At 32.0% G+C, this 23,782-nt stretch overlaps 1 protein-coding gene and 1 long non-coding RNA gene across 2 annotated transcripts in view; both read left to right on the plus strand.

Annotated features, from left to right (window-relative positions):
- Nucleotides 1-849: 849 nt before the first annotated feature.
- Nucleotides 850-3,496, plus strand: LOC126878755 (uncharacterized). The gene is made up of 3 exons (XR_007695767.1): nt 850-1,631; nt 2,267-2,424; nt 3,368-3,496. It is a non-coding gene; the product is annotated as an uncharacterized LOC126878755 (long non-coding RNA).
- Nucleotides 3,497-14,789: 11,293 nt separating this feature from the next.
- The window catches only part of LOC114326364 (ATPase WRNIP1-like), a 28,992-nt gene continuing 19,999 nt past the window's right edge, over nt 14,790-23,782 (plus strand). The window contains exon 1 of the mRNA XM_028274700.2: nt 14,790-15,869. Coding sequence (XP_028130501.2) covers nt 14,998-15,869 — 872 coding nt within the window. The 5' untranslated portion in view covers nt 14,790-14,997. The remainder of the gene's footprint in view (nt 15,870-23,782) is intronic.

Raw genomic sequence — 23,782 nt, forward strand, 5'->3', positions numbered from 1 at the left:
TGTCTCGAATTTCCTAAACTTCTTGCCCGATTTAAGTGATTTGTTTAATATGTTATATATCCTTATTATTTAACAATATCGCTGTAATAATATTGTTGCTGGACAGGTAAGCTGTCATTGTATACCGGGTGTACCAATCAAACTGTGATTTTTCTCAAAGGTTCTCAAATTCCCAGTGGAATATTCTAGCATTTATAAAATACTGAAATTAAAACCCAACTATAGCCTCAGGTTTTCTTAACATTCTGTTTTTGATTCGTTCGCTTATGTTGGGTAATAAAAAAGTTTAGGTACCTTAAAACAAGCTATGTTCTTCATCAATACAGGGTGTGTCTAAATCAGTGCGACAAACTTTAAGAGGGGGGGCGTTTAAGTATTACGTAACGCGATTTTTGAAGATTTTTGCCCCCCCTTCCCCCTATGTAACGCACCGTAACGGATCGTTCAAGTAGTAAGTTACGCAATTTTTGAAGATTTTTGACCCCCCCCCCTACCTGCTTTACATAATATTTGAACAGCCCCAGGGGTAATTCTGCATGAAAAATAATGACCGTTTGCTTCATAAACATAAATACGCAAATTATTCGTTTCCGACATACGAATTTTTGATGTTGAATTTTTCTTTACAAACTGAGGATTTATTTATTGCTCTAAAACCGGTTGAGATATGCAAATGAAATTTAATGGGTTTAAATTTAATTTCGCCTCTTTTGACATACCATTAAGAATTGTATATTCTCTTATATTCTATTGGCGTGCATACGGGTAATATTACCCGTCATATTACCCGTATGCACGCCAATGGTGAATATAAAATTTTTAGTTGTATGACAAAAAATGCGTAATAACTACCCTAACAACACACAACATTCCAGGAATGTACTACCAAAGTTCTATCAATATTTGAATGTCCTGGACATTTAGGGAACATTCGGTGAACATCTGTTTAAATTATTCCTGGAATGTTACCATAAGACATTCTGTGAACATACTACCAATGTTCCTATATTTTAAGTTGCGAAATAATACATACGTGTAAGAGATACAACATTACTTATAACATACCAGACAAACTAAGTGACATTTTAGGCCTACAGTGCAATAATATGTCAAATTTAAAGAGTTTCCCAAGATTATAAACATACAAATGTAATAAAAATTATTGTTCGCGAATATTCAATTTGGAATGCGATTTTGTTAATAAAAAAAATACTTATAACTTATGCAAAACCCAAGAGAGGCATTTATATTTATTTCTTTTGCGTTCATTTTCAACTTCGCCGTGCATATATTTTTGTGCATGGCGCTTGAGAGGGCATCACGTGACTAAAAACGACCAACCAACGACCTCGCTTCGGCCATCTTGGCATCTTCATCTTGGCGACCTTGCCTTGCCGTGGATTGTTTTTAGTTGTTTGTATTATTTGTGCTTTTTAAGAATATTTTTTTAATTCGGATACTTTTATAATAGCTTTAATAGTATTATTAACATAGTGCATAAAATGGTGTCCTGTTTTTAACGCAGTTGGAGTAGCAGAAACAAATGTAGATAAAAAAATCTGCAGGAATAACGTTTCAATTATGACAGAAGCTCAAAACAAATGACTGTGAACGAAAAGCCCTATTAAAAGGTTAGTATGCAAATATGTAAACGAAAGCATGCCCTGTATTTCAGAAAATAAATTAATACTATTAATACCCTAATAATACTATTCATAAAAAATCTTTTAAGTAACGTAGATATAACAAAGTGAATAAAAGGCATAAATCAGAAGAATTATTATTTTATTTTATAAGTTAATAATTGGTCATATCCATTTATTATTTTAATAATAATTGTGAATAAGCCACAAACTTCGCTTATTCCTAACTAAAATAGTAAATAGAGATAGGTAATAACAAAAGGATTTGTAAAACTAAAATAATTCTTTTTGCGTTTTTGCTAGTGTATGCGTTTATAAATAGGATGGTAGACCACACACTATAATATGCAGTACCAACTAATGAATACACAGAATATTATAGTCGATTTGCTAAACTCAGTCTCAGTACTAATTACTGTAATTTTGGCAAAATTGGCCAAAAACAAAAAAAATTACCTACTAAAATCACTAGCCAGTTGTGTCTGAGTTTGGGGAACCGACTATACTAATAAACAATTTCTAAGCTGTTTTATAATAATTTTGTGAGTTCATTAATCATATTTTTTATTTAAAACTAAAATTTGTTAATAATGCTTAGTAATGCATATATTTTGTATTTTTAGCTTTCCAGAAGATCCTGCGAAGAAGACATGAAGTATAGATCAGATTTGTTAATAGAGGAGTATGTTCAAAACACTTTTTAGAAAAAGATATTGACAGAACTTCACTTTCATCTGTTCGTTTGAGAGACTGTGCTGTTCCAATAGCTTATGTCACACAGGTATATGCATAACCTAATTAATAATACAGTCCGTACAATATAGATACTGTTGTAATTCATTATCTACATCGGAGATCTAAGTTGACATTGTTGCCCAACTACAAAAAATTTTTGAATTCATTTTAAGTCAAATATATCACATAATTATTGCGAAGTAGATTATACAACAAAACAGATTAATATTCAATGTAAATAAATAAAAACATCAGAAATCGAAAACAAGAATTAAGGTATAATCTTATGTTACAGTTATTAAGGTACCAAGGGTATTATAGGGATATACGTTGACCGAAAGCGTTATTATTATAATACCTGTGGTGCCTTGCAACGTTTAATGCCCGACTAAATTATTCTTTATATGCGAAAAATTTGAATGAATTTTGAATTGATTAGTTTTTAAATAAGTACATTTACCAGTAACAGTAGTAACGTAATTGTGGTAACCATAGTTTTACTTAGGTTGATATTTGTCAACTTGACAGTATCTAAGTCGTTATTTAAATTTAATGCCCAAGGGCGTTATATCGTACTTAACAGACTTCGAAATGTCATTATTTGTCAATTAATGTACCAATAGGACATTAAAGTAAATAATAAAAACAATAAATATAATGAATACTAAATACTTATTTGTTTGTGAAAAATCTATTTCTTTGTGGCTTTTTTGTAATTAATTATTCTAATGGGGAAATAAGCCACAATTTACTTGAAAAAATAATTTTATTAAGGTTTCTACTTCCACATCGGATGTCGTTGTCAAAATACAAAATGTTCATTATTATTATTTTATTTATTAAATATTATTTATTATTTATTTAAATATTATTTAATATTTATTTTTTTATTATTATTATTTATGCATATTATTACCTGTAAATAATATTTCTTCTGATTGTTAATTGTAAAGGATAGAAAAATTACCTTTTATTTTATTTTCTTTTAGAATCAGCTGAGAGAAGTGGTCTACAAAAAACCAGAAAGGAAACGGAATATGTGGCTACGAAAAGCAAAAGAAAGGTTTACAAAGCAAATGTGACACATTTTTTTATAATATTTAGGAATGTCAGCAAATTACATTAAAAAATGTATGTAAAGATTTTTTGCAATAAAAATGTTTATATTTATCAAGGATGTATTATTTGGTATGGCCATATATCGTCAGTGATGTGACAGTACCTCCTATCTGTTTTTTTCAAGAGATTTGTAAGATAGACTAAAAACTTGTTTTGGCCACCTCCTGTTTTCATATATTTTTTGACTTGTTTTGCAGTAAATTCAACTATCTATTTACTACAAAAAAAGTCAGAATACGTACGAAACCAGAAAGTGACCTTAAAAAATGTTTTTCGTCTCCTGCAAACCTCATGAAAAAACATATAGGAGGTATTGTCACATTACTGACGATATATTTCAGTGAATGTCTAAAAAATATACTGTGAATGTTCAAAGAACGTTCGTAGACATTCATGGAATGTTCTAACAAGACATTCAGTCTAAAAATATACTGTGAATGTCCAAAGAACATTCATGGAATGTTCCAACAAGACATTCAGTCTAAAAAATAGACTGTGAATGTCCAAAGAACATTCGTAGACATTCATGGAATGTTCCAACAGAACATTCTAAGAATATTTAAAATGCTGACACAGCACTTTCCTGGTACTTTCCAGGGACATTCGTGTGCATTTGGGGACATTCCAGGAATGTTTTCAATGTCCTGTGTGTACATTCTAGGAACATTCATGGAATGTTATGTGTTATTAGGGTACCTATTAAAATCCACCAAATTTTATTTGCATATCTCAACCGGTTTTCGAGCAATAAACAAATCGTCAGTTTTCAAAAGAAAAATTCAACATCCCGATCTCGGAAACGAAGTATTTGCGGAAGTATGTTTATACAGAAAACGGTTATTATTTTTTCATGCAGAATTACCCCTTAAAGTTTGTCGCACTTATTTAGAAACACCCTGTATTGTTGAAAACATGGCTAGTTGTTAAAGTACCTAACTTTTTTATTATCCAACATAAGCGAATGAATCAAAAAACAGTATGTTAAGAAAACCTAAGGCTATAGTTGGGTTTTAATTTCAGTATTTTATAAATGCTAGAATATTCCACAGGGAATTTGAGAACCTTTGAGAAAAAATCACAGTTTGATTGGTACACCCGGTATACAATGACAGCTTACCTGTCCAGCAACAATATTATTACAGCGATATTTTTAAAGATTACCGCTATAACATATTTAAAAAATTACTAAATCGGACAAGGTATAACTTCCTTCAACTTATTATAGAAGGGAAAATAGAAGGAAGACGCGGCTCGGGTAGACGACAAATGACCTGGCTGCGCCACATCAAAGAATGGCCAGTACTAGACTTTCAAAGTTTAATAAGAAATGCCCAAAAGAGAGAAGACTTTGCAGAAGTCATCGCCAACCTTCGCTAAGAAGACGGCACCCAAAGAAGAAATCGGACAATAGGTTTAGGAAATTCGAGACATCAAAAATGGCCCATTTTGTGGGGTGCCTGTTTTTCGTGCCGGTCAGTGTATAAGGGCCTGGATGACTCAGACGGTAGATATCTGACTTCCACGCAGGTAAACCGAGATTCGATTCCCAGCGTCGGCGAAAACATATAGACATTTTTAAAATGTATATAGTATAGGCCTCAGGTCGATTCAGCCTGAATAAAATGAGTACCTTGGGTAAAACCAAGGGTCGGCAAGGGTAATAATAGGCGGTTGAAGCGGAGTACTGGCCCTGTTACCTTCCTTGTTATAAATATTTGTTTTATAATCTTTTGGCATTAAATTTTTTGGTATCAGAATGTAGTACATAATTGTTATTTTATTATATTGTGTTTTATCTTATTACTACTAATAATCCAAGCAAATTATAATATTCATAGGATATTTAAACAACCCTAGAGCAGAGAGTTATTATTTAAAGCAGAGGAGTTGGTAACGACTAAAGAAATGCAACAAAAATATTTTCAAAAGTAAACTATATATTTTTGTAAACTAAATTATCTAAAAATAAATACTTTATTTAATACAGATTAGATCATAATAAAATAAATAAATATGTACTTTTTATCTGTGATAACAACTAATATAGACGGTTATGTGGTATGGTGACGGTTGGTGATGGTGATAATATTAGGCCTGGATCCTGCGTAGCAAAAAATGTTTATAAATAGCAAGCTAAAAATTTGTTAATAGCTTAACGGTGTCTAGTCGGACAAACTTTGATGTACGGGAACACTGGAACAGGGGAAGTTTTAATTGTGGAACAGGTTACAGGCTTCGAACGTCAGAATACGAAAACGTTCCATGTATTTTGTCGGACAGAACTTCCAATTGATTTGTTACTCTTTCAATAAACTCTCATACAAAAATGAGACAGCATATATCACCAATATAATTTCTGTCATTTGACACGTTATACATGTCAGACTTATTAAAATGCCCGACATATTTATCGGAAAAACATTTTTTCGTATATTATAATATAAAGTTTGATATTGAATAAACTTAAAAACAACCTGCTACACTCAAAAAAATTTAGTTCGTAATATTGATTAACAGTCATTATTGAATAGTATTTCGTTCTCACAACAATTTAATTTGTTGTTTCAACGAACTTTTAGACATTGACGAATGTACTTGGTTATTGTCACAATGATTGAATAATAATTGTGAGAATAACTACAGTACATTAATCAATAACACTCAATTTATTCAGCCAATAACTTAGTTTCGTATATTTAATAAATACTGTTAATTGTGGCAGCAACTCACGTTCTTGATTTCGTAGATGACAAGCAATTACCTTGGTTTATCGTGACAACGTACAGATTTCATTAAAACAATGTACAAATGTTGTTAATATAGAGTAATATATGATTATTGAATAGATGTACACTGATTGTTGTGCCAACGAATGCATTAATTAATCTACTACTGCCTTTAATTCCCACAATCAATGCGTTAATTGTGACAATAATCGTGGTTGTTGAGACAATAAATGTTTTGCTTGACCATTTGAAATGTAACGGCTTTTCCTTGAAAGTGCCGAATAATAATTGCATTTTGTTTCCAAGTGTAGTCCGTAGTAGAAGGAAGATAAGGATAAGATATTACTTATTTTTTATATTTGAATAAAAGTAAGTTTTTTCTGATAAGGTAAATACGGGAGAACATTCTAATTAAAAATAAACTTGTCAGTGTCTTATGTTTGTGTTTACTTTTAATATTGTCTTGTGATGTTATTTATAAGATGAACTGAAAATGAATTTTCGAATCCTGAATGAAAAAAAAAATAATTAGTATTTTTGAAAATTTAAACGCAGAATAAAATATTAGAGTATTATCGAGGGTCTGACGTCCCTGAGAACTTCTATAATGATTATTTTAATAAGTCACAGGGGTGAAAAATAGAAAATTTAGTATGATTTTTTTATTTCAAATATACTATTCAAAAGAAACTTTTTGTTTATTCTAAGGGACTTTCAGCCCTCAGTAATAATGTAGTCTTTTATTCTGCGGTTAAATTTTTCAAAAATACTTACTTATTAGTTTTCTCAGGATTCCAAAAAAATTAATGCGTTTAAAAATAATTCGATCGAAATTTTGCCCCTGCGCTCTCAAAAATGATTAAAGTGTTATACATTTTTGAAATCACCATTTCAAACACTTCAAATGAGCTGTCACATGATGTAAGTACTTTCCCATTAAAAAAATCAAAGTTACGCCTGTCACCTGAAGAGGGATCGTGTAAAGTTCGAAACATTGATGTTATAATATACTTTGATAATTTTAAAAATTGACCTGTCTGAGTGTTTTGCTTATGTACTAAAAATAAATAAGTTAATAAGGGGGGGGGAGTGTAACACTTATTCCAGTGCACTGTATAAGCGATATAATAATTATGAGAAATCACACAGTGTAAAGTCCTAAAGGTTAAGGACAAAAAAGGGGATTTAAAAAATTATTATTAATCAATTAATATGATACATTGGGCTAATGCATTCAGTAATTATTAATATAAAATACGTTTATAGCAGGAATGAACGAAACTGATTGTAAGAATGAATAGAATTGCTTGTAAGAATAACCGTATTTATTGTGCCAATGAATGGAATTAATTGTAACAATAAACGGAAATAATTGTAGAAATAAACGAAATACGTTAGGAGAAATAACACTGTTATTGGCACAACAAATGGTCTTCGTCGGTCAATTAACGACGTTGTTGTTTCAATAAATAGTGTTCGTTGACTCAATGAACTGAGTTCGTAATATCAATAAAATGATATTATGGTATACATAATGAATGTTCGTCCATTCAATAAACGTAATACATTGGCTCAACTAACGAAAATAATGAATTGATGAACATCGCTTTGTTGTTCCAATAAAACCAAGAATTGGACAAATTTTAAGAATTGCGTTTGTTGTCTGAATTAACATTTTTATTGATATTACGTACCTTTTTCGTTGAGTGTAGTTTACACAATCATAAACTTGTCAGGATGACACACGCTCCACAATTAAAATCACCTTCCACAATAATTAAAACTTCCCCTGTTCCAGTTACAACAAAGTTTGTGGGCTTTTCATTTACAGTCATTTGTTTCGAGCTTCTCTCATATGTCGTATCTTCTTCTTCTTCCTTCTTGTATGTAGGCTTTAATTCCTGTTTCTTCTTCAATATTAGCCTCCTAAATCCATCCATTTATGTCTTCTACATCGCATAATCTTCTTATGTTTTCGCTTCTCTCCCTATTCAACAGACTTTTCCCTAATATTCGTCGGAGTATTTTCATCTCTGTTGTTTCTAGTAGTCGTCCCGTTTTAGATGTGTCAGGTCTTGTCTCCGCCGTGTGTATGTCAATATAGGTCTAATTGCTGTTTTCTTCTAATTGCTGATTCTTGCTTTTGTGTCTTGTCTTAGGTGTTTGTTCTTCCAGATTGTGTAATTAAGAGATCCCGTCGCTTTACTTGCTTTTAAGCTTTGTTGTCGTACTTCCTTTTCAACATCTCCGTAACTGGTTATATCATTCCCAGATATCTAAACCTTGCTTCCTGCTTTATTATTTTTTCCCATCAATTTCAATTTTACATCGTAGTGGGTAGGTATTTAGATGTTGTCACGGGCGCCCATATAGAAATTTTCAGGGGGGGGGGGCAGACGTGAATATTTTGCACATTACATTTTGTATACTTTGGATAACCATATATATAGTTAACAGCACCCGAAAAGCTAGGGGGGCCACGCCCCCCTGCCCTTGGGTATGGGCGCCTATGGATGTTGTCATACATTTGGTTTTTTCTGCTGATATTATCATATTGTATTTCTTGACTTTTGTATTGAAGATGTGTGTAATCTTTGGAGATCGTCTTCTGTCTCGAGTCTCGGCGATTAATGCGGAATGTGGCGTGGTCTGCATAACATAATATTTGGATATGTCGTATAATCCGTGTATAACAACATATGACAGAAGCTCGAAACAAATGACAATCGATGAAAAGCCCTATTAATAAATTATCAGCTTGTTGTTTTCACTATATTTAAAAAAAATGTGAAAACTTTGAATTATTCATTTCCGTCTGTCTGTCTGTGAACACAACTCGTCCGTCATTACACCTGGTAGAATGACAAATGAGGTGTCAAATGAAAGCTTATAATCCAAGGATGGTACTAAAGGTGAGAAATTTGACCTAGGCTGTCTGTCCGTCTGACCGCGAATATAACTCCTCCGGTATTATACCAGGTAGAATGACAAATAAAGTGTCAAATGAAAGCTTATAATCCAAGGATGGTACTAAAGGTAAAAAATTTGACCTAGGCTGTCTGTCCGTCTGTTCCTCCGACCGCGAATATAACTCCTCCATTACTATACTAGGTAGAATAACAAATGAGGTGTCGAATAAAAGCTTATAATCCAAGGATGGTACTAAAGGTGAGAAAGTTTACCTAGGACTTTCGGTTTTGGAAAATCAACCAGAAGTACTGTTTTAGAGTCACCGGAATAGTACAAGTGATATATTATTCGACGCGCCCTCGCAAGACGAGAACAAATATATACTTCCTGTTTCATGACTCCCTCTCCATCCGTGAATACAACTCTTCCGTTATTAATAAAGATAAAATGACAAATGAGGTGGTGTCGAATGTAAGCTTATATAACCCAAGGATTGTACAAGGGCGGATCCAGGACCGATTTTCGGGAGGGGACATAAACTTTTGGGAGGGGGGGGTATACGGGAGTCTGTGGGAATTTTTTTAAATATTAGGGTTAAAATGGTAAGTTTTAAGGCACTTTTCACACACTTTTGAGTATCATCATAAAAACATTTTTGCGTTACAAACGTCAAGCACCTTTGTTACTTCATCTGGCAATAGAAGAATGTTTGTCTGTGTATCACCAATGTCCATGATAGTCCATGAAAACTGTTCAACTGCTTTCTTCAGAGGTTTTAATAGTTTCACATCTTTTTCTCCTTAGGAATCACCTAGGAGGGTGTGGGAATAATGCCTTGTAGCCCCAAACAAATCAGTGAGGTGACATGTATAGTCTTGACGTTAAATCGATACAAACATTGTCTAGAAGAAGTATGTAAATTGTACGTCTGTAATATTTTTATGGGCCACCTGGATGATTGGCTCTCTCAGTCCGTCTACCCAGAAATCTAGGTAACTTCACTTTAACGTCCGATTCTTCTGCTAATTCTTTATCTTCAGTAAAGATCTTACTAAAACTTTCTTCGCAGTTAGATCTTCGATCTTTCAAAGTCAACATGGTATTGGAAACAGCCTTAGTCGCGAGATTCGCATCCGCATCAAGAGATTTTGTTTGTAGAAGTCGGTTTACTGGTAATGTTAATTTTAGTATGTAAATCAGTGACATCATTGACACTAGAAACTCAGATGTGCATAAAGAATTAAGCAAAGTTGATGCAAGCATAGCAGTTTTGGATTCTTTCATGATGAGATAGATGTTAGTGCTTCAATTATATGTAAAATGCCAGATCTGAACTGGATTACCTACTTGTTAAATTTTGTCCGAGTTTCAGTTTTAAAACTTCATTTCTTTTGGCTGACATGTTAAAAAATTACTCACTTCATTGTTGCCACTGTGTTTCTGATGGACGATACATTAATAGGAGTTGAAAGGGAGTTGTTTAAAATATAATTCAGGCAAGGATATCTAACTGCATTTGTTGCAACCTTTTTTATTTCTGTTACTGCACGGACCGCTTCAGAGCTCGTTACTCTACAACTGTCAGTACCGATTCCTATACATTCCTTCGGATCCAAGTCAGTGCCGGTTTAACACAGTCTGCCGCCCGGTGCTGATACGGATGCCGCGCCCAGGCTCAAAAATATTTCTTAACTTTATTTCAATTCAACAAAACATATTTTGAATACAAGTTTATTAAAATAAAAAAAAACAATTACAACTTTTTTTGGTTTCAAACTTAAATGAAAACTAACAATATACAAGGAAAAAATTATGGGCGAACTTCACAAAGTAAAATAAAAATTTACTTAATAACATTTAAACAGGTAACATCAGGTAGGTAAGCAAATACCTTTACTATTGAAAAGCTTGTTTTCTTGATTTTACTGAAGCGAAGTTTTCGATGATATCAGTTATTTTAGCAGGTCCTCGTTAATGGATAAGACTGCTAAGGAGTTCAAATTTTCTTGGGAAATTGCATTTCTTAAGTAGGTCTTTACCCTTTTTAGTGTCGAAAGAGAGCGTTCGCCACTTGCATTTGCGACCATTATGGAGAAAAAAATAAGCAGGCAAATATTAACGTTTGGAAATGAAGATATTAATTTATTTTCGTATAAAGCCTGTACCAATTCTAAAGGAGTGTCTATTTTTAATTGGGGAAGAGACGTTAACAAATGATTTAAATGAACACATTCTTGGGGAAAATACTCGTCCAAATCCTCCTTGTAGTTTTGTTGTAATTCGGTTGCCGATCTGAAAATATCTTCATCTTCCGTAGCTTTTATTTTAAACAAAAATTCAAATGCTCTTAAACAAGATTTATAACTATCAGATCGGCAAATAATCTCCGACTTAAGATTGTCTATTATACAAACATAACATTGTGTTCGCATTTTCTCTTTTTAGCTTAAGCTTGCCTACGAATTCATTTCTCCTAATTGCAATTTTTTTTTGATAATCTTCTTCTCAGCATAATTTTCGTTCCCTGTTAACAACATTCCTAAGGCCTCGTAGTGATCAAAACGATCACGTAAGAAATCAAAGTAATCTACTAAAGATGATAACAGATGAGCGGTTGTGCTTAAATCCATATTTTCCTTTTGTACTGATTTATTCACTTCATTAACCCTTTGTAAAACGTCAAGCCAAAATGATGAAATTATTCCGTTTTCCAACAAATCAAGTTTTTCCGATAGAGAAGCTACATTCAACTCTTACTATGTTTTTCTCATTTATATCCGTTGATATTCCAATCAAACATATTTTAATCAAACCGTAATTGCTTTTTAACGCTTTTACGGCATCAAAACGAGAAGACCAACGGATTGTATTCACTCTCTTAGGTAACAGTGTCTGCCCCGACCAGTGATGTGTCTCCCTCCCACATCACTGGCCCCGACTCAGCCGAATCCTTTATTGCACGAGAGAGACAATAACTCCCACCTATGTGTAGACACGGAGAAAAAATTATAGATAGCTTGTACCAACATAAAAAAAGATGTTGCTTCCAAACAACAATCTGCTGCATTTTGGACAACCAAATTTAAAGAGTGAGCAGCACACGGCACAAAGAGAGCTAAATCATTGTAAGCTTTAATACGTGCTTTGCAAACCAGAATACTTTCCACTCATATTACTGGCATTGTCGTAAGACTGGCCTCTACAGTTCTTAATATCTAATTTCAAAGACTCTAACATCCCAATAACTGTTTCTTCAAGTTGTTGTGAGCTATGCCCAGTGTTTTTATAAAATTCCACGAATCTTTCCACGGGATTCCCTTTATTGTCACAATATCTCAAAATCACTGTAAGTTGGTCATGGTGTGTTATGTCAGGTGTTGAATCTACACTTATAGAATAGTATTTGTTTGCCTTAATTTGTCTAACAATTTCATCAATGACTCGATCTTTTGATAGATATGATGTTTTGCCCTTACCTAAATTTGCTCGTTTATTAATATGATCTTTCAAAAATGGATCATATTCTGACAATAGTTCCACAGTTCCAGTAAACCAAGTAGTTTCCAATCCGTTTTTCGCCAATTCTTTCATGAGTACCTCTAAATGCCAATTCCCTGGTAGCCAGAAACTTTATTACACTTATGATTCTTTCTAGTACTTTCACCCAATATTAAGTGTTCAAGTAGTAAGCAGTTTCTGTTTTATCATTTCGGCGCGGCGCGCCGGCCGGCGCCCGTCTGGCCGTCTGCCAACCCAAACGTGTATTTTGCGGTGTTCGCACACATTATTCTTAAGAGGAAACAGTAGCGATCAACAGGTAGCAAAAACGCGTTCCCAGATTGCGGCTGTAATTTTGAATATTTTTTCGAGATATTTGGCACACGTATTCGTAATATAATAAAGAATGGCGGTACAGAGCCCAATTTGAAAAATGTATTAATATGTGGAAATTACTCTGTAATTAAATACAATATTAAAAAAACGAGCCTGTACCGCCATTAAGAAGAACAAAAAAATACACTTTCTTCAAATAAACTTTTTTATCCAATGCCTAGATTTTGTGTCATTTTGGAACTACTAAAATTTTTTATTTCATTAGTAGTTCCAAAATGACAAAAAATCTAGGCATCGGATAAAAAAGTTTATTTGAAGAAATTGTATTTTTTTGTTCTTCTTAATGGCGGTACAGGCTCGTTTTTTTAATATTGTATTTAATTACAGAGTAATTTCCACATATTAATATATTTTTCAAATTGGGCTCTGTACCGCCATTCTTTATTATATTACGAATACGTGTGCCAAATATCTCGAAAAAATATTCAAAATTACAGCCGCAATCTGGGAACGCCTTTTCGCTACCTGTTGATCGCTACTGTTTCCTCTTTACGGCGCGCGGCATGTTTGTACGTTATCTGACATTTAGATAACATAAACTGAACACAGTGCATAAACCATATAGGTACGTCGACGTTAATAATAATAATTTATTTATAAATTATTGTTAAGTTTTCAAGTTAATGATAAAACAGAAAATTTTTTATTATTATATCATGTGGATTTGTATGCAAATATTATTTTACCATAATCATATAATTTCGGAACAGCACGCGCTTCGCGCGTACCGCCCTAGAACCATCAACCGCCCGGTGCTACAGCACCCAAAAGACCCCTGGTTAAACCGGCGCTGATCCAAGTGCATTTCTTTCAACAAGTTTTAATACTTTTTTTCCCAATTCTTCTCCTGTCAGGCGTTGCTCTTTCTCTCTTTCTTGATTTTCACTAATTATTTTTATGTTCTCATAAGCATCAATGAACTTCACAAAGTCTTCACGAATGCTGTTATTGTGTATGTATAATCTCAAATTTAGAGAAAGCTTTTCTACGTGGGATGAGTCGCGCGTCGGTCCTTTCATCAAATATGACAGAGTGATAATTTGCACTTTAAACCGGATTCATTATGAATGTGGCAAGCGGAATATGTATTTGAAAGTAAAAACATTTAAACTGCAAATAGGAAATATTTTAATTTATATTTTTTTTAATTCTCGGAGGGGGCCATGGGGGCCCTCTCTGGATCCGCCCTTGGGATGGTATTAAAGATGAGAAATTTGACATCGGACTTCCGGTTTTAGAGTTGCAACCGTAAGTACTGTTGCCTTAACAAGATGAGAAAAAATGTAAAATGTTGGTTTTAATATCATTTCCGGGTAAAAAGTTCTAACCAGAAGTGCCATTATAGTCGTAGTAATAGAGCACAGTAATAGTACATGTAACACATGAATCGAAGCGTAGTGAAAAGTTGAGTTTGAATCTTTAGTTCCGGTTTTGAAATCATTTCTAAACAATGATGACCCAAAGTTTAGTAAAAATGTCTCAAAATTAGTAAAATCGTTATCAATCGACCCAAAGTTACACGAGGAGTTCAAATATCGACTTCCAGTTCTACTTTCGATCACTTTGGGTGAAAACCTAGGACTTACGAAGTCCAATTACTTGTTATTAATCAACTTTTTTTGGTACGCGAGATCCAGGCCTATTAATCGAATTGAATCGATATGTAACAGTAACGATTAAATCGGCATCAAACGAGATAAACAATACAATCGACCATCGACCTTGACATTTTGACATATTCCTACATTCCTACTTCAAAATAAAAATTTTCTTTGATGTTTATTATAAATATTTTATTTTTAAAACAATAATTTTATTCAGAAATAGAAATTAATAACTTTAGAACAATAGAGTATTTAATGGTTATTCTATAAAATACTTGACTGATATTTTAAGGTTAAATATCTGTATATGCCGGGTAATAAAGTGATAAGAAGTGATTTTGTTTACTATTATTATTATTTTGAAAAATGAGTTCTGCTAAGAAAGTTACATCTTGTCCAATATGTAATAAAGACTTTCCAACGGATGAAATTGAGAGTCATGCCAATCGGTGCATATTTTTGAATTGTGTTGAAGATGATTTAGCCAAACGTAAAAGATCTCCTAGTCCAGTGATAAGCGTTAGTCAACCAAAAGTATCATTTACACAAAAATCTCCAAGAAATCTATCACGTCAGTTTGTAGAAAATCCAGTTAAACATACAGAAAACTCAGCGAGTTGTAGTAATAGTACATCCATAAGTTTTAAACCAAATTTGTCATTTATCATACCTCTTGCAAAACAGATTCAGCCAAAGACTCTTAATGATTTTTATGGACAAAACCAGGTTTTGGGAAAAGCCACAGTACTTCGAGATTTGCTGGAAAAGGCAGAAATACCAAACATGATCCTCTGGGGACCTCCAGGTTGTGGTAAAACTTCATTATCTGGTATAATAAGTGAAATTTGCAAAATGAACTCTAAAAAACTTCGATTTAGTTCTCTTTGTGCAGCAAGTGCTGGTGTAAAAGAAGTACAAAATATAATTACGATTTCCAAAAATGAAATGAAATTTGGTAAGAAAACAGTCTTATTTATGGATGAAATTCATGCATTTAACAAAAAACAACAGGATACAATGTTGCTCAGTGTTGAACGGGGTGAAATTACTCTAGTGGGAGCTACTACAGAGAATCCATCATTTTCCATTAACTCTGCTTTATTAAGTAGATGTAGAGTTATCGTTATGGACAAATTAGATTCAGATACTTTATATGAAATTGTGAAACAAGCCGCAATAAAGTTTAATCTTCATATAATAAACCATTTAACAAATCCACAAACTCATGATCAATCAAGGTAAGTAGTTTTTTTAATGATGGATATAATGGGTATTGTATATAGAGTTCTTCAAAAACTGTGACTCTTTATAACCATTAGCAAAGATTCCTCAATCTTTCGGCTTTTAGTTGTATAATTTAAGTCACAGACTGTAGCATGTACCTATAGTATAAGTCAGAAATATAGGGACACTCGAAGAACGTTTGATCAGTCCCTTTTTTGTTTACATTGACTGGTTCTCACAGACTGAAGGTTTTGTCAGTCCCTTTTTTTGTTTACACTGACTGGTTCTCGCCATAGACATATGTATTAACATAGACAGAGTGTCATGTTCAGCGAAGTGAAAACACCATCTTTTTTTTGGCTATGCTGTTTCACTTTTACACATAGTAAAGCTGCGACAGTAGTCCTTCCCTTAAGTGCCTACACCTCCACTTAGTTTCATCTTGGTTTCTTGATACAATGAGCTAGAAAGAGATACCGCAAACCTGTCCAAGAGATCTTGTTGTCAGGAAGGGCAGAGGGTAGTCTCAGTCTATGTTAATATATGAGGATGTTAAAGCCAAAGGGGTGTAAGTCATATTTGTAAAACGATGTAACTCTTGCTTTATAACTTTGATAAATAGACCTCTTTCCATCAGGAAAAGTGGTGTAAGTGTTTACAGTAATACAGTAAAAGCTTACACCACTTTTTCTTTGAAGAGGTCTATACAGGGTGAGTGGGGAGGAATGTGCCAAACTTTAAGACTGTATAATATACGTAAAAATAATCAAAAATAACTCATATGTGTTGTAATTCGATTTTCATTTGTTTCCGAGATACGGGATGTTAAAATTTTTCTTACAAACTGACGATTTATTTATTGCTCTAAAACCGGTTGAGTTGTGCAAATGAAATTTGGTGGGTTTTAAGACATAGTTATTGCGCATGTTTTGACACATAATTAAGAATTTTATATTCACCATTGGCGCACGTACGGGTAATAGTCTGAAAGATAAAAATGGTACGCCACTGAAATATTTCAAATTAAAAATATTTCTTGAATTCTTCGTTTAATTTGTGATAAAAAATCTATCATCCCATTTTTTCATGCGACGCTTGGTTTTCATGCAAAAAATAAAACATCTTAACGCTTACAAAGTTTTCGACGAAGTTTCTATATGAATGTGTAGAAACTTATTTCGAATACTTTGGAAGTGTTAAGATATTTTATTTTTTTTTGCATGAAAACGAAACGTCGTACAAAAAATGGGAAGATAGATTGTTTATCACAAATTGAACAGGGAATTCAAAAATAATTTTTAATTTGAAATATCTCATTGGCATACTATTTTTATTTCTTTAAAAAATTTCAGACCCTTACCCGTAAGCGCGCCAATTGTGAATATAAAATTCTTAATTGTATGTCAAAACATGCGCAATAACCATGTCTTAAAACCCACCAAATTTAATTTGCAAACCTGAAACGGTTTTAGAGCAATAAATAAATCGTCAGTTTGTAAGACAAATTTTAACATCCCGTATCTCGGAAACAAATGAAAATCGAATAACAACATATGAGTTATTTTTGATTATTTTTACGTATATTATACAGTCTTAAAGTTTGGCACATTCCTCCCCACTCACCCTGTATATGAAGATTATAAAGCAAGGCTTACATCATTTCAAAAATATTACTACACCACTTTGGTTTTAACCCATTCATACACGTCTATGGTTCTCACAGACTGAAGGTCTATGCCAAGTGTTTTAGGTTTTAGTTGGGAAGCAGTCCCTTACTAGAATGTAGGTGTTTTAACTGAAATATAATTATTTTGAGTGTGATTTAGCAGTTCATTGTTAGAGTGTAAAGTAATTTTAGTTTTAACTGTTTTTATAAAGTTCTTTTAGTAGGTATCAATAATTCTAACAATAACAAGAGTAATTACAAAAGCTATGCATTCTACATTCATTATCAATGCAAGCATGTTTGACAGTATATACCTAACTTTTTAATCACATATTTAATTACCAGAAAAAATCCAGCGATAACTTAAAGAATCATACTATCAACACCTACAAATCTGACCTTCCTATTTTATTTCTTACATATACATCTCACTCGTACTATACTTTAGTTATTAATGATAAATTCAGCTATATACTATTTGAATGAATAAACTGATTTTGTGTGAAACCCAATAATAGATACATATTTAGCTTTAAAATAATTACAGTGGAACATTGATAAGTCGGATTAATAAGGACCACTGCCGATCGGGGTTATCGAAAATCCGGGTTAGCCGGAGAATATGGTAAAACTTAATAAACTACATATAAATAATAAACAAATATACCCTATTCCACGAATATATGACTGTGTTGAATTATTTCGACAACGAATATTTTATTGTGCAAAATATGAAGAACGAAAATAAATTGCAAATTACATTGCTGTTTATTGGAATAATTATTAGAGCCATTAAATACATATAAATAATAAACAAATATACCCTATTCCACGAATATACGACTGTGTTGAATTATTTCGACAACGAATATTTTATTGTGCAAAATATGAAGAATGAAAATAAATTGCAAATTACATTGCTGTTTATTGGAATAATTATTAGAGCCATTTACTTTCGTACTTCTTATGTTGCACACTTAAATATTCGTTGTTGCGATAATCCAAAACAGTCGTATGTTGGTGGAATGAACCATACACATTATAATTGCAAAAACATGAAATACATATGCACAGTACTTCTAAATTACATACAGTTGTATGCAGCATTGTTTATTTCTTGGTAAAAAACTCAAAGTGAAAAATGTTTGCTTTGTCTGATGAAAATCAGTCCAGGTTAGCCGGACTTCCAGGTTATCAGAGACTGACTCATCGGGATTCCACTGTATGTGTGTCCATTTTTGCAACAACTAAGCACAATAGGGAACTTGCACATTTTTTTTATTACATATAGTGCAGTCACTGAAGGTGGATATGAGCTGTTACCTCCGATTTCGTTGAACCTCCATCGATTTGCATGAAAATTGGTGAGTTGTTAGAGGATATCTCAAGGAACAAAGGTGACACGGTGCCAACTTGCGCTTTTACCCTGGGGGTGGATGCCACCCCTCCTCGGGGGTGCAAATTATTTTATTAAAAATAACCCCAGAATTCGATAGAGGGACAAATTATAAGCAAAATTTGTTATATAAAGTTATTAAAATAAATCAAAACTTTTTGAGTTATTAAAGATCAAAGATTTTAATTTTTCGTGAGAAAAATGCATGTTTTTAACCGATTTTTCATAAATAACTCAAAAACTATAAGTTTTTACAAAAAAGTTATTATCAAAATTGAGGCTAATAAAAAATCAAATAAACTCCTTACTAGAAAAACCTTTTTATGTTAACTAAAAGTAAGTTATAGGTAATTGAATGTATATTTCTTTCGTCAAGTACCCAAATCTAAGTATTCAAGCTTAAATACCGGCAAAATGATGCATTTTATAACATAAACTTATTAAACATTTGTCAAAGTTCATAGAAATATCTATCAAATAAGCCCTCGAATAAGTTGATAGCATTGAAATTTATGCACCAAAAATGTTTCAAAATGTATCTTTTAAAAATTTTTCCAAAAAATGTTATTGTTTTTTTTTTGTAAATAACTCCGTTAATTTTTAAGATATCAGGTTCACCTAAAAACTAATTAAAAGTTGATTCCAAGAGCTATTAAAAATGTCGAAATTAGTCTTTTAAACAGGGGCGTCATTTGATAGGGGGCAGGGGGGCATTTGCCCCCCCCCCTAACCCTGAAAATTACTGAAATTTACAAAAAAATAGATCAATTTTGTATTATGTTTGCATATAAATGTATTGTATATATAATGCTTGCCCCCCTATCAAAATTTCAAATGACGCTCCTGCTTTTAAACCTCTCACTTTTTTAACAATAAAAGGTTAAATGGCCCCGGTTACATACATGGTTCTCGCAGCAAAATTGAAATTTTAAACGTTTCTATCTCGGTTATTTTTTACTCTACGGAAATAGTAAAATGGGTAAAGTATTTAAAACAGAAAAAACTAAAATTTAATTATATATAATTTTTTACGTATATTGAGTATTTTTAGAGTTATTATCAAAAGAAAATGAAAAGTACGATAATTTTAAAAATTCTGATTTTTTTAAATTGTATCTTTTTTTCAAAATTTTTTTAAATTGTATCATTCCAAACCGGTGAAAATTGTTGAAATCATTAACTATGTTAACCTAAAGAAATTCTTGTGAGTATTACTACAAATTTTAATTTTTGTGGAAATGGCGTATGTTTTATTTTTCACTTTTTCCTAAAAAAATCGAAAGGGTTCTCTTATTTTCATCATAACTTGCTTAATTTTGATGCTATTAACTTCTACTGGAGCTCATTTGATAGGTACTCCGAAGTACTTTGACAAGTGCTTAACAAATATAGGATAACAAGTAACAAACGTTTGTTATTTATAGAAAAAGACAGCAAATACAAAAGAAGTGATTAATGTGATCGTTCATGGGTATTCTTTCATTTTTCCGACTGTAGTTTAACTATATGGTTCCGTTTATGGTTATATTTAGGTATATTCTTCTGCTTCTTCTTTATTTTATTGGCCTCCAAAATATTTATATTCTAATGACATTTATCGTATGTCATTGTAATAATATATACCAGTTTGTTGAGATTGGAGTTTGATATAGTTATTGAAGGAAAGGAGAGAAGGTTTACTATGGAAAATAAAACCATTTTGTAAAAGTACAAATTTTCTATGAATAGTTCAAACGATCAAAAACACTTGTAACGTCACATAACTACATTTTCTACTGACGTTTATAATGTCTAATTTAAAATTATATACAATTTTGTTTACTTTGTTGCAGGGTTGGCAGGTTTAAACCAACATGCTTAAAACACCAACTGGTTTTTTTCTTAAAAAAACCAGTTAGTTTAAATATGGTTTTTTATTTTTATTTTTTTTACTGAGCCTCCAAACTGGTGTTTTTATTTGGAGTTTTTACTACAGTTGCCGCAAATGAAGAAGATTAAGATAAATAATTTCTATTTTTTTTTACTTTTGAACTTGTTATTTTGAATAATATAACGTTTGATGATGTTTTTTTGTTATAATAATTTTTTGTGTGTGTAAATAAAAATAAAAGTTATCTTAATCAGTGTTTTCATTGTTTATTAGTTAATTTTATACCTAAAATAATTTATTCTATTTCAAAGTTTTTAGACTTATTATACTTTGTATCAAAAAAACCTGGTTTAAACCAAAAACCTGTTTTTTTGTTTTTTTCGAAAAAACCTTGGTTTTTGCCAACCCTGCTTTGTTGGTTCAGAATGTAAACATATAGCCCGATGACGTCACGACGAGTTTTGGGCGGGCTGGTATAATTTGAATTTTTAATCGTCTTTAGGGGCCAAACGAAAAACAAACAAAACTTTTTTATCTTTGATACATGTTTTAAATTATGTTCTGTTGTGATTTATAACATTTTTTTTCGAATTTAAAATTTTATGCAAGTGCCCTATTAGTTTCAAATTTTATAACTGTTAAGTATGTAAAAGTATCAGTCAAAAATCCTAAAACTCTTGTTTTATATTATTTCAATTGGTTAAACCTGTAAGATAAGGTTCTTTATATCAAGGGTTAAATACCAATACCTCATAAATTAAAACCTATAACTTTTCAGGAGAGCGAAATAACTTTGCTGCTTAGTACATGTTTTTCTTTCTCACTATTTATTTAATTATTACTTTAAAAAAACATTCCAAAACATACTTTTCAATGGAAAAGAAAGATGAGAAAGAAAAAAACATGTACTAAGCCGAGAAGTTTTTGAAGTTATACTTCTTTAGGCACGTTGGGAGTAAATTTATATGTGCGCGAATTCATCAAAAGTATTGGTCCTGGGCGCAGCTTAAACGTTATACGTCCTCTAATTGGATAATTACAATGAACTGTCAACAATTGTTCAATATGTCGGTTATTTTATTAATACGTCAATAGTTCAGTGGCGGCTCGTGACCTCAGTATGCGGGTAGGCTACACATATACTTCGGGTAGGCGACAAAAAATATCCTACAATTTGTAATACATTTTGAGCCGTCTTGCAATACTAAATGTAATCTATGAGTGCAACAATGTGTAAAAATTGCTTTTGGAGCATCTACTTTAATTTTTGATTGTAATCCGTTTAAAGAGCCAGCCATTACACTTGCACCATCGTAAAATTGAGCAATTAATTTATTTTTGTAATCATATGGCTCAAGCACGTTTGAAATTAAACTATATAGAGCGTCTGCAGATCTATTCTCGCTAACATCAAAAAACCCTAAAAATATTTCTGTTACCTGACCAACTTTGTTAACAAAACGGATTGTTAAAGTACACTGTGATTTTTCGGTTATATCAGTAGTATCGTCCGCTAGTATAGAAAAAAATTGACTTTCATTAATTTCTGTTGAAATTTCATTTTTTACGTAATCGGCAAGGCAATCTATTAAATCATTTTGTATTGTTTTTGACAAACCCGTGAACACCCCTTCTATTTTTTAACATGATCCTGGATTTCCTGATCGCGTTTAACTACTAAATTAAAAATTTCTTTAAAATTACTTACCCATGTTTGAAGAATTATGGCTCTCATCACGACCGCGAAATGCAAGTTCTTGTTTTACTAACAGAATTGTAACATAAACTTCAACTTCTTCAATCTTTTTCAACTTCTTCATTATATATCTTATTAGATAGAGAAATTTGTCCAGCTAAAGCACTGTCAATAGTTTGTTTATTTTTTTCTAACCGTTTTAAACCTAAGCAATTGTTTAAATGTTCTTTCGAAGATTCATGTTTTTTACACTAGCTGATAAATTTTTCAAATCTGAATATCCCTGACTCACCCAAACATTTTGCTTCAAATTTGAGAGCAACAGACAAGGCCAACAGAAAAGTGAATTTTTAAAATAACTTCCGCTTAGCCATTTCTGATTTTCATACCATATTGTTTTAAACGATCTCGAAAATGGTCGATTGTCTTTTGTCTTATCTGTGGATAAAATTGTTAAATTTGGTAAAGGCCGGCCCATTAAAATAATTTCTGATCTTTCTTGATTTTGGCGCCTTGAAAAAGGCGTCTCGATCAAACTGCATATTACATCGTTTAAAATATTCATATTCGATGACTTAAGTTTTTCCACCAATAAAACTAACACACCTACGTTTCAACAACGTCAAATATTACTTATTTTATTTATGTATCAAATAATAATTTACTCTTCGAATAAATTGATAAGTTAACAATTAACCTCGCTTTAAATTTTTAATTATCTATATAATCTAATAACACAATTCGTCAGTTTAACTTTAAATTATCCAAATTGTATTGAAATACAATAAAAATATAATGGACGACTGACAAATAACTATTCACAGATTTATTTGTCGTTAGTGAATTATTACTAAATTAATATAAAATTAAAATGCCCTTCAATAGACCGATCTCAAATTTACCTGTTTATTATTCAGTTTTCATAAACAAATTTAATTTGTCCTACCTAGTTTTATTCAATACTTAACCTACTAATAACAGCCAAAATCAAAAAACAATTATTTAAAACAGTTTCACAAGACACAAAAGAAGCAACTGATACAATTTTGTAGGTCCGGCTATAAGACTCTGTGCCTATCCGCCCTTTCAAAATCGTAGAATACGGTCGCTACCAGCAGACCTGCTCGCGTAAACAGAGAGAGATCGCACGTCAATTCGGTGTTGGCGTCGTTCTATTTCAGGCTACGTTTTCAAGTGCCTGACCAAGGAAGAATATAGAATCTTATACAGTACTACTGATACTAAATATATGATACTTGGATATTTTTAAAAATAATTTGGATAATTTTTGCTATTTTA

Source organism: Diabrotica virgifera, chromosome 1 (genome assembly GCF_917563875.1).
Source record: "Diabrotica virgifera virgifera chromosome 1, PGI_DIABVI_V3a".
In the NCBI taxonomy this organism is placed as follows: domain Eukaryota; kingdom Metazoa; phylum Arthropoda; class Insecta; order Coleoptera; family Chrysomelidae; genus Diabrotica; species Diabrotica virgifera.